This window comes from Pezoporus wallicus, unplaced genomic scaffold (assembly GCF_028554395.1).
Source record: "Pezoporus wallicus isolate ANWC-B61680 ecotype Strahan unplaced genomic scaffold, APGP_CSIRO_Pwel_v1 contig_5352, whole genome shotgun sequence".
NCBI lineage: Eukaryota > Metazoa > Chordata > Aves > Psittaciformes > Psittacidae > Pezoporus > Pezoporus wallicus.
In genome coordinates, this window is record NW_026639660.1 from 2,607,230 (window position 1) to 2,621,850 (window position 14,621).

The window sequence follows — 14,621 nt, forward strand, 5'->3', positions numbered from 1 at the left end:
GTGAAAGTTATGTGAGTTATGTGAAGGCTGATTAATTTTCTTTTTTTTTCTTTCTGGTTTTAGTGGGAACTGCAGCTCCTGATCAGGTAAAGTATGATGTGATTTATCTAAGAATTAGAATGTAGACCATGTGTACAAGATGTGATACAATAACTCTGAAAAGGATTTAGGATTTATGAGGAACAAACAACTCACTGTAGACTTACAGTGCAAACCCTGAGGCAAAAAGAGCTCATTTGTATTATGTACAACAGGAAGGTAGTGAGGTACAGGAAGGGATTACTTTAACCTCTCTTTAGGGTATTGGCAGAGGGTCTGTATTGTTCTATCCCGTTCTAGAGAGCCTGGATTTTAAAGAGGATATTGAAAAATACAGACAGTAGGAAGGGGAGCCACAGATACTGACAGCTACAGAGAAATTAATTCAAGAGCAACAGTATGAAGCTTTGAGAGGTATTTGTGACACCTTGTATTAACACCTAAGTTAGTTTTCTAGTTTTCTTAGGGTTGCTGTGTATTTAGTGAAGAAGAGCAGGTGTGCAGCTGTGCTAAGAAGTTCCTCATTCTGGAGGTTCCAGGTTCTCTATGCTGAAGATACTGGCATTTGTTAGGAATAACTACAGCTGTACTTAATTTCATTTTGCTAAAGATTTAAAAGCATCTAACACTGTTATGAAAATAAGATTATCACTGCAGTAGGTAAGAGAGAATGTTTCACAGTGGTAAAGATTTAAGAGACTTACGTGATTGTATACTTTTGTGTATGTTGAACTGCGATTAAATACTATTTGTAAGCAATTAAAGAGCAGAAGAGGGGAAAACTATGGAGGGACAAAGCCAAAGACATGAAATAGCTGCTTCAAATGAGATCAATGTTAGATTGTATGCCATTGTGTAAATACAGTAAATACAGTAAATACAGTATTCTGTGTTCTTTCAGGCTTAAATTGGTGGTAATTAATGATCTGCTACCAGGAGCCGCTCATGTGAGAATGTTAGCATTTCTCAAGCCAGGAGTTTGTGGATTGTTATAATAGCTGAATTGAGAGAATGTTTTCAGAATGTAACTTTTTAATCATTCTTTCAGGAATTAGCTTCCCTTGATCAAGAAAAGCAGCCTGATCTACAGCGTGGGCAGCCTCAGCTTTCTCCTGGAATTTCAACAATTAACCTGCATCCGCAGTTTCCGGGTGACTTGTTTTGACTTGTCTTTTAGTATGAGAGAGTGCTTACAGTTCTTTGAAGAATGGGAAGGCAGCAATTTTAAGATTAATAAAAAATTTATTGCAGCTTCACAAGCAATTTTTTTCATGAGCACAATACAGAAAAGAAATCATGGAAGCTGAGGTGGGAGGAATTAAGAGGCTGTCATTGAGATGGGTGACTTGTAAGGAGGCAAAGACATATTTTAGGCAAAAATGATATCACGGATTACATACGTGGGAATTTAAATGTCAGCAGAGTTGAGGCCTTGTACCCCTTTCAAGAGGACACTTTACTTACGTGCCTCCTTGCAGATTTATGCATAACTTCTCCTGCAAAAGTTTTAGTATTGTGTTTGCTTTCTTTATCACCTCTGGGTTTTTTTCACAAGCTGTAGAATGATGGAAAAGCCAATTACACCTTTTTTTTCTACTCTAGATCTAAGCAGAGTAAACTAATGAAAAGTTCCATCATGTCTGGCTCATTCAGTATCGTGTGTGAATTCTTTAACAGCTTTCTTTTGAATGTTTTAAGGGGTTTTTATTTGGGATGTGATTGATTTCAATTCCATGTCACACAGTAGTGATTGAGAAAACATCTCCTCCTCTGCCTGTTGAAGTTGCTCCTGAAGTCTCTACTTCAAGTGCAAGTCAAGTAATTGCACCTACTCAAGTTACAGGTATTGTGCTTCCCTTTTAAAACTAAAATAAATTAAGAAATGATTGTGAGTTCCTGACACTATAAATTGTTCCATGCCACTTCTGAATTATAATAGCAGAGATAATGTAGCTGTAAAACAGAAAGGATTACTCTTGAAAGGGATAGAAAGTACAGAGCAGCGCAGCAATGAGTGTACTCTCAGCAGAGCAAGGGCCCTCATAGGTTGTACCTGCCATTTTTGTACCCTCTAATAAATTACAGAAGGAAAAAATAATAATTCCACCTCAGATTTACATGATCTGCAACCAAAATTTAACTGAAAACTTCTTGGATAGAAGTCAGGTCTTCAGACAGTTTGCACATGTGTTCATGAAGTATACATTGTCACGTTCTTTGAGGCACGTAGACTTCATGAGAACATTGCAATGTCACTTCGGCTAGTCTCTCAGAATTAACACAGGCTTTGAAGTAATTGCAATATCCAGGTAAATACTTTAGGATGCAGTGCTATGTATGGTACACATCTAGGCCTACCACAAGGTTTCCCAACTTTCATTCACAAGGAGAAATTGCACACACTTCAATTAAAGTTTAACTCTTCAAAGATGGCTTTCCTTCATGCAGGAATGGATTTTTGAGTTGCATGCATCATGCGCCAGCTCTAAGTCACCCAGTTCTTTGAAGTATGATTCTGTCTGCAATTAAATTCCACTGTAAGAGAATTTTGCAATTCTCCTGTAAGAGTAGAAAAAGTATCCTGTCCTTCTGTAAGCGTTAAGCTGCCTCCTTCAGCTACTTTAAGATGTAGTTAAATTTAACCTAAGTGTTCTGAATAAATTATTCTCCTTTACAGATAACTTCCTTTTCAGGAATTACAGTTTCATGCTGCTATGTAACCTTAGCTTAAATTGCAACTAAACACAGTCATTAGTTCCTTAGTGTTCTTTTGCAGTAGCACGCATACTTTGAGAATTGCTAGAACTACTGTAGGGGTTTAGCGTCCAATGCTGCCCATACTGAATCTCCTTCTCTTTCAAAATACATTCAAGCCATTAACAGACAAGTATTCTCTATAAATAACCAGAAACTCACTACAGTTATTTTCTTAACCTTTGCAAAGGTTAAATCATATAAATTTTTATTTTATGTTATTTTCATTTTACTTTATTTTTTTATGCACCTATATATAAATCTGGGATGGGATATGGAATATGTTGCTAGGTAAAGCATATGGATTTTAGATTCTTCTAGATAGGGTATTCATTACAGAAGCTTAGGACTTACAAACTTGATTTGCAGTTGTTTTCAGGCCTGAACTTTCTACAGAATATTCTGCACATATTGAACTGTGTGGGAGAGTTTAATGTTAAATTTTTGCTTGTTTGTTTGCTTAGAAATCAACGAATGTACAGTTAATCCTGATATCTGTGGAGCCGGACACTGTGTTAATTTGCCTGTGGGATACACTTGCATCTGCTATGAAGGGTACAAACTTAACGATCAGCAGACAAAGTGCTCCGGTATGAATGGACGCTTTCAAAACTCTGAAATAACCATGCTGTGAAATGCTTGAAATGTAAAGTCTGGTCGGGGGAAATATGCTACAGAGCAGTCAGGAGTTGCTTCCTCTACTGAATGTTTCCAAACTACACAGAAACTAGGTTTTTTATGTCAAATAAAACTTGCCAACTAGTCTCTGATTATAGCCTTTCAGAACTGAATGTGAATTTAATTTAATTGAATGAAACCCTTTCCTATTGTGAGATGAAAGAAAAATTGATTAGACAGATCATCTCTTCTCAGCTTTATATCAAGTATCTAAAACTGTGAGACTGCTAGGAAGAAATACACTTCTGTTTGGATAAAGAATGACTGAATTGGCACCTGTTTCTCAGAATGATTTACCCAGCTACCAGCTCTGCAGCTGGACTAAAGCCAGTCATTTTGTTAGGTCGTTCCTTTCAACCTTCTGCTGAAAAGAGAAAGTATAATATAAACATCCCAGAAGCATATGAGGAGATCTGCAAAGTGAAGCCTTCATATGTTTCTAAGCTAGTAAATTCTGGAACAGAATGCTCTGGTGAACATAAGGCAGAGCCCAGACTGGCTTTACGTGAGCTGTTTCAGATTTGGAAGCAGCAGTATTGGTATCTTTCCTTCATTCAGAGTATGCTGGTTCCTCTGTAACTTGGATCAGAAAGTTTATTATGTCATGTTGTCAGATTGTGTACTATCAACTTTTCATACTAGTAAAAGTTCAATAACTTCACACTGATACACATGCTATTGTGTACAACTACAGTATTAAAAAACTAATTTACACACACAGCCAAATAGCAACTGAAAATCATTCCAATTCATCCAAATTGTGTTAATGTCCCATGCTTGCAGCTTGTGCTCAGCTACACTGCTCATTCAGTGTACTGATTTGAATAGTAATCATGTCGCATTCTTTAGGCCAGTGAAATATTCTGATAGACTAAGCCAGTAAGAGTGTTTTTTTCCAACCAAAACTATTTAAATGCATCTCTTTTTTGCAGTTCTTAGGGAGAGGAAAACATACTTTTTCGAATAGTTGAAATAATTACAAGATCAGTCGTTTCAAAAGCAGGGCATAGAATGCAAAAAGAAGAATCACAGCTAAACATGTTATTCTATAGTCTTGTGTGGTTTTATTTCTTTTATAGATATTAATGAGTGTACTCAGGCACCCCACCTCTGTTCCCTTGGACGCTGTGAAAATACAGAAGGAAGTTTCCTATGTATTTGCCAAGCTGGATTCATGGCCAGTGAAGATGGAACTGACTGCGTTGGTAATTACTGGTCTCTTTTTTTACAGAAAATAAAAATACAAAAATGAATCAATAAACTTTTCTCAGCTTTTTTCCTCGGTGTCACTGGTACTGGACTTATGTCTGGACGTGTTTTCAACTGTTCTCACCAGGAAAGCATTTGAGTAGCTTCTACTATTTTTCAAAATGATTACTTACTGAAAAACAAGAAATTATTCAGTATCATGCTTGTTTAGGAAAAATACCATTTAGTAGAAACACTTGTGGTAGAAAATACAAATATTCAAAATCCTTTCAGTCACTAGCAAATGTAACAGACCGTATTTCTAAATGTAACTGCAAACAGCCATAGACATTGCACAGCAACATGACCAGTGTGCATTAGCTGTGATCTTCCTCAGGTTAGCTCTGCCTTAGGCACAATGTACACGCAGTGATACGCATTGTGTTTGCAAGCACAGGGCTGCTCGCTGGCCACCTTGTTACAGCCTAGTTGTTTCTAGATCTCTTTCTGCTGTTACAAGCAGTGAGGTAAAGATGGAACTGTTCAGGAAGAGCAGCTCTAGGACTGTGGTTTGCAACCAGCTTCAAAACTCCAGGTTTACTTATGTATACTTACGGCAGAGTTTAAAGGAGATGCATGTATTCAGTAATCTCATGGTGAAGCAAAGTTTCCTTTCTCTTTTACATCTGCAGATTTTGATGAATGCGCAAGACCTCATACTTGTGGGGAAGGCTATTGTATAAATACAGTTGGCTCATACAGATGTGAATATTGTGATAGTGGATACCAAATGAACAGGAGAGGTGAATGTGAAGGTAGGTTTGGACTTTTCACCAGTAATAATACAGTAGCAGTTGCCAAGCCAAGAAACTGCAATAGGACAAGCCGTTTGTTCATGTTGACTGCTGTTCCTGATCTCAAGAGAAAACATTACGTCTATGTCTTTATTTTTGAAGAAATCTGGCCATTAGATGGAAATATTAACGCAGATTTTTTGTTTTCATGTTTGATTTAAAATTTTTCTACCTGGTATCTTTCTTTTAATCCCTTTCAATCTCCATTTGCTATTTGATTTCAGATGGAATGTCTTGGCACAGTAGCTTTATATGTATTTTTGTTCAGAGTTCCCTTTCACCAGCTCACTCTGTCCTTATTTCCATGGGTTATTTGTCTAGCTTAATCTTTCTGCTGAATTTCTCTCACAGCTACTTTCTCCATTTAATTTGCCTTTAGATCATTTAACTTCCCCATGTACACCAGCTAAAAATGGCAGAATGTTCAAAATGACATTGCTTGTTTAATCTATAGAATGTCCTGGATGATGAAGTGAAGTTACCATTTATTTATTTCACAAAAACAATGCCAAATGTTAGCACTGTGTGGAACGATTAACATTGTCTGCTGTTCAAGGGAGGCTTAGCACTGCAGCTTTGAGGGAGACTTCTCAGAAGTCTGCAGTCTTAAACAAGAAACCTTTTTAAGTAATTTCTAATCTTTTCAGTTGATTCCTGGAACCACAGTGTAATTTAAGATTTAAGATGCTGCAGAGGAGTTCCCCCACTATGGACAGAACTGTCATAGGACTGCTGTTTTAACAGCTCTTGCCGTGAAATCTCTTAACTTCATTGTTAGTCCTTCCCTGCATACTTTATCAAGTTTCTGTTTCAGGAAAAAAAAAGAAAAAGCTGTCTGTTTTCCTATCGTGTAACAGGCAGCAAATGATAAGTGGGCTTTTTAAAACTTGGAAATGTATATTGGCAGGTATTTCATGTTGCAGGAGATCCTAGGACATCTGACCTTAGAAATTTCGTATTATTTTTTAGCATGATATTTTTGCCTTTTTTGCTGTTCTTTTTTCATCTTTCATTTTTCAACTTGAATTGTGAAATAAAAACCACAAGCAGCCATTTCATTTTAAACATAGTTTTGTTCATGCTTTAGTCTAAGTTATCTAGGACAGAATAAAATTGCTAACATGTTAGGTTGCCTAGCAAATAAGCAACTTAAAGCTGCTGTGGATATATTTGCTGCTCTGAACATTGCTAAAAGATTCTGCTTTCTCTTCAGACCTTTTGTTTTTAGATAAATATTTCACACAGTCCACTCTTACAATTACTTTTTCCAAATCTTCTCTGTCAGTAGGGAATCTGTGATTAAAATATGCTAGCAATCAGAATATCACAGCATGTTAAATTTCTTATTAGCTTGTATTTTAACTAGTGTGGTGGTAGTCCTCTGTCATTTAATTTAACATTAACATTTAAATTAACATCTAATTTCTGAAACAAAATTGTTTGATGAAAGTTATGTGAAGTTGCTTAAGGGAAAAACCGTACTAATACTAAATCCATGAAACCAAGGAAATGACACATTCGGGGAATCATTTCACCATGTCATTACACCTACACATTACAGTCACCTACTGACAGATTCCAGATTCCACAAATAACTTCTTTCTACCGCCTCCATACTTCAAGAACAAAGGCAAGAATCCTCCAAGCTGAACTCAATACACACAGTTCTCTTACACTTCCTCATCCTGTCTTCATCCTGCCTTCAAGCTATACTGGCACAAGCTCTGTTGTGGGCCTAGCCTGGGAAACAAAAAGTGTGTATATATTGTTGTTTCACAGTCTGTTGTTTATGTAGAACAGTGTTATAGGCATAGTTGAACATCATTGCATACAATTAAGTTTCCTATAAAATCTTGTGATTTCTTTAAGGTTTGCAGCATTTAGACTTTATTTTGACTGAAATTTCTGCACCAGATACTTCATTCATGTTGTGTGTTTTGAGGGCAGATACAGTCCATGTAGTCCTGAGAACAGGTTTCATCAGTGTTAGGACTGGTCTTTGGTTTCATCCAAAGTGGATTTTCTTTAATTAAATAAATAAAAAAGAAATCTCACAGCAGTTCCACTGGGAAATGCTTGCAGGCCTGCATTGTAGTGGCTGAAGGGGCTGTTGCTGTTTGTATGAGGAAGTATTCTCACCTGAACAATCATGAGTCTATCAAAAAATTGTGATTTGCCCACATCCAGTGAGTTGTTTGGAACTGGATGTCCAATTCTCTGAAGTTTGGAGTACTGCCAGTTAAATTACAAGTGTCAGAGGCTATTTTCCTTCTCTATAGCTTGTTCCCAAAACTAGGAGTAAATTGCCTCCCTGCTATCTTTTCTTGAGTGGTAGTCCTTAATTGCAGAAGGCACAACTGGTCGGCTTGAGGCAGGGTCAGGAGAGGAGCTTAGGAAGCTGGGTTTAGAGGTGACTGGCAATTTCATTATTCTGTGTACAGCATGAAGTAAGTATTTGGTAGGAAAGATAATTATTGTGTAATTAAGGACCATATTATGAAATGATAGTCAAGGCTGGAATGAGGCTGCCCAAGCTGTTTAAATTCCATCATCTGACCATCGGTCACTTGGCAGCAACTTGTCTTTGAATATAATTTTTGTATGCAGTCTCCTTTAGGTTGTATATATTGTATTTATTGTTGTTTTGTTTGGGGCAGGGTAAGAAATTCTTGGTAGATGCTCAGAGCCAGGACATAAGATCTGTCGGTATTTCAGGACATACTTCTTGTTTTTCATGGATAAACCAAATTGCTCTTTACTTTTAGAAGCCAGAGGAAGTGCACTGTTGTTGCAATGCACTTCCAAAGTCTCTTGAGACTGACTATAGGAAGAACCTCTGGACACTTCAATATGGTAAAGGGGTGATGTAAGCAAAGTTATTCTTACTTACCTACGCTGGAAATGTGATCTGCTTTATGTTATGGAGGGCTTACCAAAGAATCACAGTATAACAGAAAATTCAGATTCAGTTGATATGATACTATGACCCGATTTATTTCTCAGAGATGTCCCTTCACGGGCACTGATCTGTGAGAACTTGTACATTCTGGGGTCTCTAACAGATAAAAGTACACAACTCTAAACATATCAGTACAACATGAGCACAGTAAGAATAAAGAGATTAGTTTATTGTTCAGTGTTCTGTTATGGCTTTGACCGGTATTTCCTGTTATCTTCTCTTTTGAAGACATTGATGAATGCATGACTCCAACTACTTGTCCAGATGAACAGTGCGTTAATGCTCCTGGCTCTTACCAGTGCATTCCTTGCAGAGTGGGATTCAGAGGCTGGAACGGGCAATGCCATGGTATGTTCAGTACTCTTTGAATCTCCAGTTATAGTGCTTGATATGAGATGCTGTATTTCCTATTTCACCAGTGTTACAACCTGATGACAGCACTGTGCCCTGGGTCCCCATTTCATCAATTATAATTGAAAATATGAGATTTTTTGAATGATTTTGTTCTCAGACACAGTATACAGGAAGAAATTGTGTTTTACTGTAGATAAATTAACATTGAATCTAGACTGCAAACAATACAATCATAATTACAAATTAAAACTCTTGAAATAGGAAATATGGAACTGAAAGGGATGTTTTATTGATGAAATGGTAGTAGGCCATTGCTTGAATGTATTAGGAAATGGAAAAAGCATGGATGCTAATACATCAGTGTAACTGGCAGGCTTTTTAATAGGACGTGGGAGTTTGCTCACACAAAGCATGCTCATAAAACTTCTTAATTATCTGTACTTGCAGCAAAACATTAGCACATCTTAAAGCAGCTTGTCTCACTTTAGGTATTTAGGTTAGGTTTTTAGGACAGATTTCTCGCATTATACTTCTGTTGATATGTTTTGAAATGTTTAATTTTTTTTTCAAATCAGTTTTGGCTATTTCAGATAGGTAAGAATGAATCCAAAATAAATAATCTTTTGCTGGTTTGAGTGCCACTTCCTGGGCACTACCAGAAACTTAAATTTGACCTCAGTTGCAAAGGGTCTGTTGTCTGTTGTGAATCCTCCTGTCCACTCTGTGTGTAACGTATGTCCTATAAATTGCAATGGTTGGAGTTATCGTGTTACCTAAAAGGGTATATAATAATCTACATAGGGAGCGCTTGCATTATTATTGTAGGTCAGATTGACAGTGTACTTTCATAGCTTATTTCCTAATCGCTCCCAATTGCTGTGATTTGGTTCAGGTCATGAAGCAGTCTAGGATCACTGGCTGAAATACCTCTGGAAAATGGGCATCTACTGTGCTTCAGCCGCAAATGGGCTTTTGATCTGTGGAGCAAGACTAGAGCCAAGTTGCAGTGAAGCACCTGAAAAATGTACAGTGTGGCTGTTAAAGCCTCACACTCAGTTTTGCTGTACAGGTTGTAAAGAAGGCAGATTGTAGCAAATTACTTGTCTGAACGTATCTGGCTGTCATGCTTTATTAGCATGTCATAGCTGCATTATTTGGTCTTGTCATTTGACTTGCTGTCAAGGAATGAATCTCTAGGTAATTTCATGGAGTTTAATGGAGTTATAGCAAGCTAGAATTGTTTACCATAAATTGATACAGTTTACATAGCACACATTACTCCACATTCATCTTTGGTTTGCTCCTTCCCACCTGTCTAGATTACTGCTGCCCTTGCAAAGAGTGTGGCACATGCACTATCTTAGAAAGGTTTCCCCTTAATTCCTTTTCCAGAAAATCTAATGTTGACTTAATTTAGTTCTCTTACCTGACATCAAGCTTGATTTCTGTACCTATTCATGAAAGTAGCCTGGTTGAAAATCCCATGGCATAGTTTTCACTTGTTTTGTCCATGCTAACCAGGTTAGTAGGAGCAGAGTGAGATTAAAAAGAAAGGTCACTGTTCTGCTCTGATTTACAGAACAGAACTAAGCCATGTAGGGGATAAGTCTTGGTTCCAAGTTGCTAATAACTTTTTCCTTGTATTACTGCATGTAGTTACCATTTTTCCTTTGTTTTATGAAATGTTCTAAGCCTAGACATCTCTCTCACATCATTAGTGATGTGATCAGTCTTCATTTTCTGTTTATGCTAGACTTAACATCATGTTGGAAATGAGCCATATGCATTTTGGAAAACGTAATGCAGATAGTTTGTCTCAAGTCTGTAGCTTTGCAATATGGTACAGTTTAAATACACTGGAAAGGAAAATATTTCCCAAGTTATCGATGAAGAGTATTTAGGTCCATTGTTCCATTAATTCATTTCTTTCTGCTGTTAGTCTAGGTCACTTTTCAGAAAGTCTAATGCAACAGTTCAACAGTTCTTTGCTGTTGATATTGTGATCTTCCATGATTGCTGAGTTAAGTTCTCTGTGTTTTAACAAATTCTTGAATTAGAGCATTGATCATATACCCTGAGAGCAAAGGTGGTGTTTTTTTGAGCGAGCATGTTTTGTGACAGTAGGGATCTGAGAATTAGTCTTGCCTACTGAACTGCCATAGCAGAGCACCTGTGGATCTGTGCTGTCACCTCCTTGGAGGATGCCACTTCATGTTCTTGGTCAGGCTGCAACAGGGCATCTTTTTTATGGAGTTAGAGGCTCAAGTAAGGAAACAAGATCTGTGGGCCATTTGAAGTTGGGGCAGTAATAGTGATTTCATTTGTGGCTGGGGAAAGATGGGCTTTGTCACAGTCAAATTGTACAGGAGATTGTAAAAAGCCACGAACCATAAACATATATGAGGAAAATAGTTACTGCACATATTCGCAATAGCTAGTAAGAGCTATGCTGATGATTTAAAGACCTCTAATCTTTTTCCAGCTCTCCCTGTGTTACAGCTGCCTTAAATAGCTTGAGCACCTCAAATAATCAGTAGTTTTATCTTTTATGTTGATGGATTTTGTGTGCTTTGTGGTGGCAAAAGACAGAATAACTAGGAGTAGTATGATTTCTGGCACATGAAAGTAAATAAAGTGTAATTCTTCTTCTGCATCAGTGAAGTTATGAAATACAGCTTTTTCTATACAAACAGGGATACCTGCTTGTTAACAACATCCCCAAAATAAATAAAGAAAACTTGAAAATTAACCTTTTTTTTTTTTTTTTTTTTAAGTGAAAACCACTCCTAGGAAAAAGCCAATATTGACTATTTTGGAATACTAAATTAATTCTGTATGGATTTATAGCATAAGACGTTATTTATATACATGTTTGCTCAAGAAATTCTTGAAAATTATTCTTACATAGTAAAGCAGCAATTTTCACGTTGCTAAAGATAATGGTCTATCTTTCAGAGGTGGACCTTCTTTCAGAGAATGATAAAAGTATGTATCTATGGGCTAGCTTACAGAAAAAAAGTTTCTTTTGAGTCCTCTTATAAATAAAGGATGATTTGCAATCAGGAAGAGAGAATTCTGTTACAAGGCCATAATCCAATGGAGTTCCTTGTTGCCTATGTAGGGTAGCATTACAAAGGGACCGACATGAATTGTGGAAATCCCCTTGAAATTCCTCAGGTGTCAGCTAAGTCCTTTAAAACCTGCCTCCTTTAAATCAATTTGAAAAATGTCATCTATGGAGTTCCCACATGTGCATGTGTTTCTTACAGTCTTCAGTTATGCACTGGAGAACTCCTCTAAACCCTGTACATTAATTGAGCTAGCTTAAAAAAGCAGGAAAAACTCAATGGAAGAAAAGATGATTGAGGTCTGTCCTGGCTTCTGAGAGGACCTGCCCGTTCCCCACAGGTAAGCTCCATGTAAACAAGTGGAAGCAGAAGGCTGGGGGATTTTGACCAGCACACGTTTTAAAAATGTTGCCAGAGAGAACACCTTCCAACACAGCCTTGCCAGCATTAGCTAGCTGGACTCTTTGCTGACTGTTTTCTGTACTGCTCCTTGCAATAGCAGAAGAATTACTGATAATGGCTACAAGGTACTGGTGGCTGCTAGTTCGTTCATCACAGGTACATATCCTCGAAGTAAATCTGTGTAGTGCAAGAATGAATATACCAACATTTGCTGACCTCTTCTCTATACTAAAGCCATACTGACTTAAGCTAATTTTAACTTAATTAGCTAATTTTAAAGGAAAATTATGGGCAAAATAATATTATTCAGGTAAGGATGATGTGGACATAGTTCGTAGTTCAACTGTTTAAAAAAAAAAAGAAAATAAAGAAAAAAGTCTTGTTACTGCAGTCCTTGTAGTACAGGGATGAAACGATCATTTTAGTCATGCGGGCTCTGAGTATAGTTGAGTGTTTGAGCACAGGGCAGCTCAAGTTCAAATCCCTTTTTTAAATTGATACAGAATTGTCAAGGTCAAAATATGCGGAAAAACTGATTCCAACTGTGCTTCTGGCAGAATTTGGATATATTCCCAAGCTCAGCTGAAAGATAGTTGTACCCAAGTTAGTTAAATGCTTCTGCTTTCTTTGTATTCACAGATATAGATGAATGTCAGTATGGCAATCTCTGTACAAATGGTCGTTGTGAAAATACAGAGGGATCTTTCAGATGTATTTGTGGCCAAGGTTTCAAACTCTCTGCTTCAGAGGATCAATGTGAAGGTAGGAAAAAGTACAATTAAAATTCCTTAGGTTGCACTTACCTTGTAGGCAAATATTTTTCATCTAACAGTATTCCTTTCAACAGAGGATCAACAAATGTACAATACTGAAGCTAAATAACCAACAGTATAAGAATATGTATTTCCATTTTATGGTTTCATTGGTCACATTGAAGATTTTGCCATTTGTCATAAAGCAAATCAAGAACATGTAGTAATATTTATATTGCTAAATAGGAATTTCTGCAAATCCTTGGCATCTTCAGCATTTTGGAGGCTTGGAGATAGTGGCTTTCACTGCCTTAATTGCTTTTCTTTCTGTCCATCTTTTTTTTTCATTCATGTGGGTAAGTGGAATCTGAAAAAAAGCAGGCTGTATCCTCTTGGAACCCAGTAGTGTCAGTTAACACTGAGCTGATGCCTCATTCACTGCATTTCAAGTAGTACGTTTAGGAGAGAGAAAGTTTGGTGTCTTATTTCTGAGAACAGAACCTGCACCTCCTGAAGTGTCAGGTTCCACATTGCTTCAACAAAATTCACATCTGGACTGCTCCAGTAGAACAAATTTAGGTCTGAAGTCAGAGCAGAGTAGTCTAAGAGAGAACCTACAGTATTTGCAGGAGGAATTAATATCCTTATCCTTAGGGAGAGGGGACTTACTGAAACCTCTCCCCAAACGTAAAAATCTGGGAGAATGTCTCTAAACTGTGGAAGTACACAGAAACCTGAACATTTCTTTGTCAGATGTTGGTTTTTCTTCTTTTCCCTTCCCCCTGCGGTTTCCTAAGTGTCTGTGTATAGCACCAAACACTTTCAGACTTCTGAGTGCTAAAAATAATACAGTAAAACTAAATGATCGTTCATATAACTTTGTCAGGAAGTTTGAAACAAAACATCAGTGTAAGTGAAGTGTCTTGAGCGAGTTAAATGTGCTGTCCAGGACACACAGCAGACTGGTCTTGGGGAAACTATGTAGACAAAGTTTCACTGCTTCCTCTGAGCCTTCATGGAAAAGGGCCCTTGCCAAGCTGAGCTGGCATGAGCAGACTGTTCTTCTTAAAGTGTAGCCTTCTAAAGTAAGGACCCGTACACGTGCCCAGATGCTTCATGCAGCTCTGCAGATTTCAGTGATCCTTAAATACAAAACTTCTGTGGTCGCAAGGGACCATTACTCAAGAGGTCAGACTATGTAGCCATAACACAGACCTGAAAAACCTCATTGAGTAACTTTCTCCTGTTTGAATTGGAGAATATTTTCAGAAAGACATTCAGCCGTGTCTAAATCCTAGAAGTGACTAAGAACATACCGTATCAATTTAATTACTGTTCTTTAACAAGTATTTTATAAATAAGGGAGGGAAAACAGGCTTCCTAGCTCAAACAAGACATGTGCTATGTTCTGAATTCAAAGTGCCATTCCCCTCCAGCATTTTGAGTTTTTCATAGGAAAATTTCGGTTTGATGTTCAAGTCCATCTGTTAACCCAGGCTGACACCAGTTTGTAAGAACTGAAGCGCTGAGGGATTAGCAGTGGTTGTGGCAGCAAAGAGACATTTCTCCATAT

The 14,621-nt window shown here is 37.4% G+C and overlaps 1 protein-coding gene across 5 annotated transcripts in view; it reads left to right on the top strand.

Annotated features, from left to right (window-relative positions):
* The window catches only part of LTBP1 (latent transforming growth factor beta binding protein 1), a 197,738-nt gene that overhangs the window by 133,503 nt on the left and 49,614 nt on the right, over positions 1–14,621 (top strand). For 3 of the 5 annotated variants that reach the window (XM_057415458.1, XM_057415455.1, XM_057415457.1), the window contains 8 exons: positions 64–86; positions 1,088–1,190; positions 1,784–1,882; positions 3,258–3,383; positions 4,551–4,676; positions 5,352–5,474; positions 8,701–8,820; positions 12,936–13,058. In XM_057415458.1, coding sequence (XP_057271441.1) covers positions 64–86; positions 1,088–1,190; positions 1,784–1,882; positions 3,258–3,383; positions 4,551–4,676; positions 5,352–5,474; positions 8,701–8,820; positions 12,936–13,058 — 843 coding nt within the window. The remainder of the gene's footprint in view (positions 1–63; positions 87–1,087; positions 1,191–1,783; positions 1,883–3,257; positions 3,384–4,550; positions 4,677–5,351; positions 5,475–8,700; positions 8,821–12,935; positions 13,059–14,621) is intronic. The other 2 variants (XM_057415454.1, XM_057415456.1) reach the window with 1 other exon arrangement.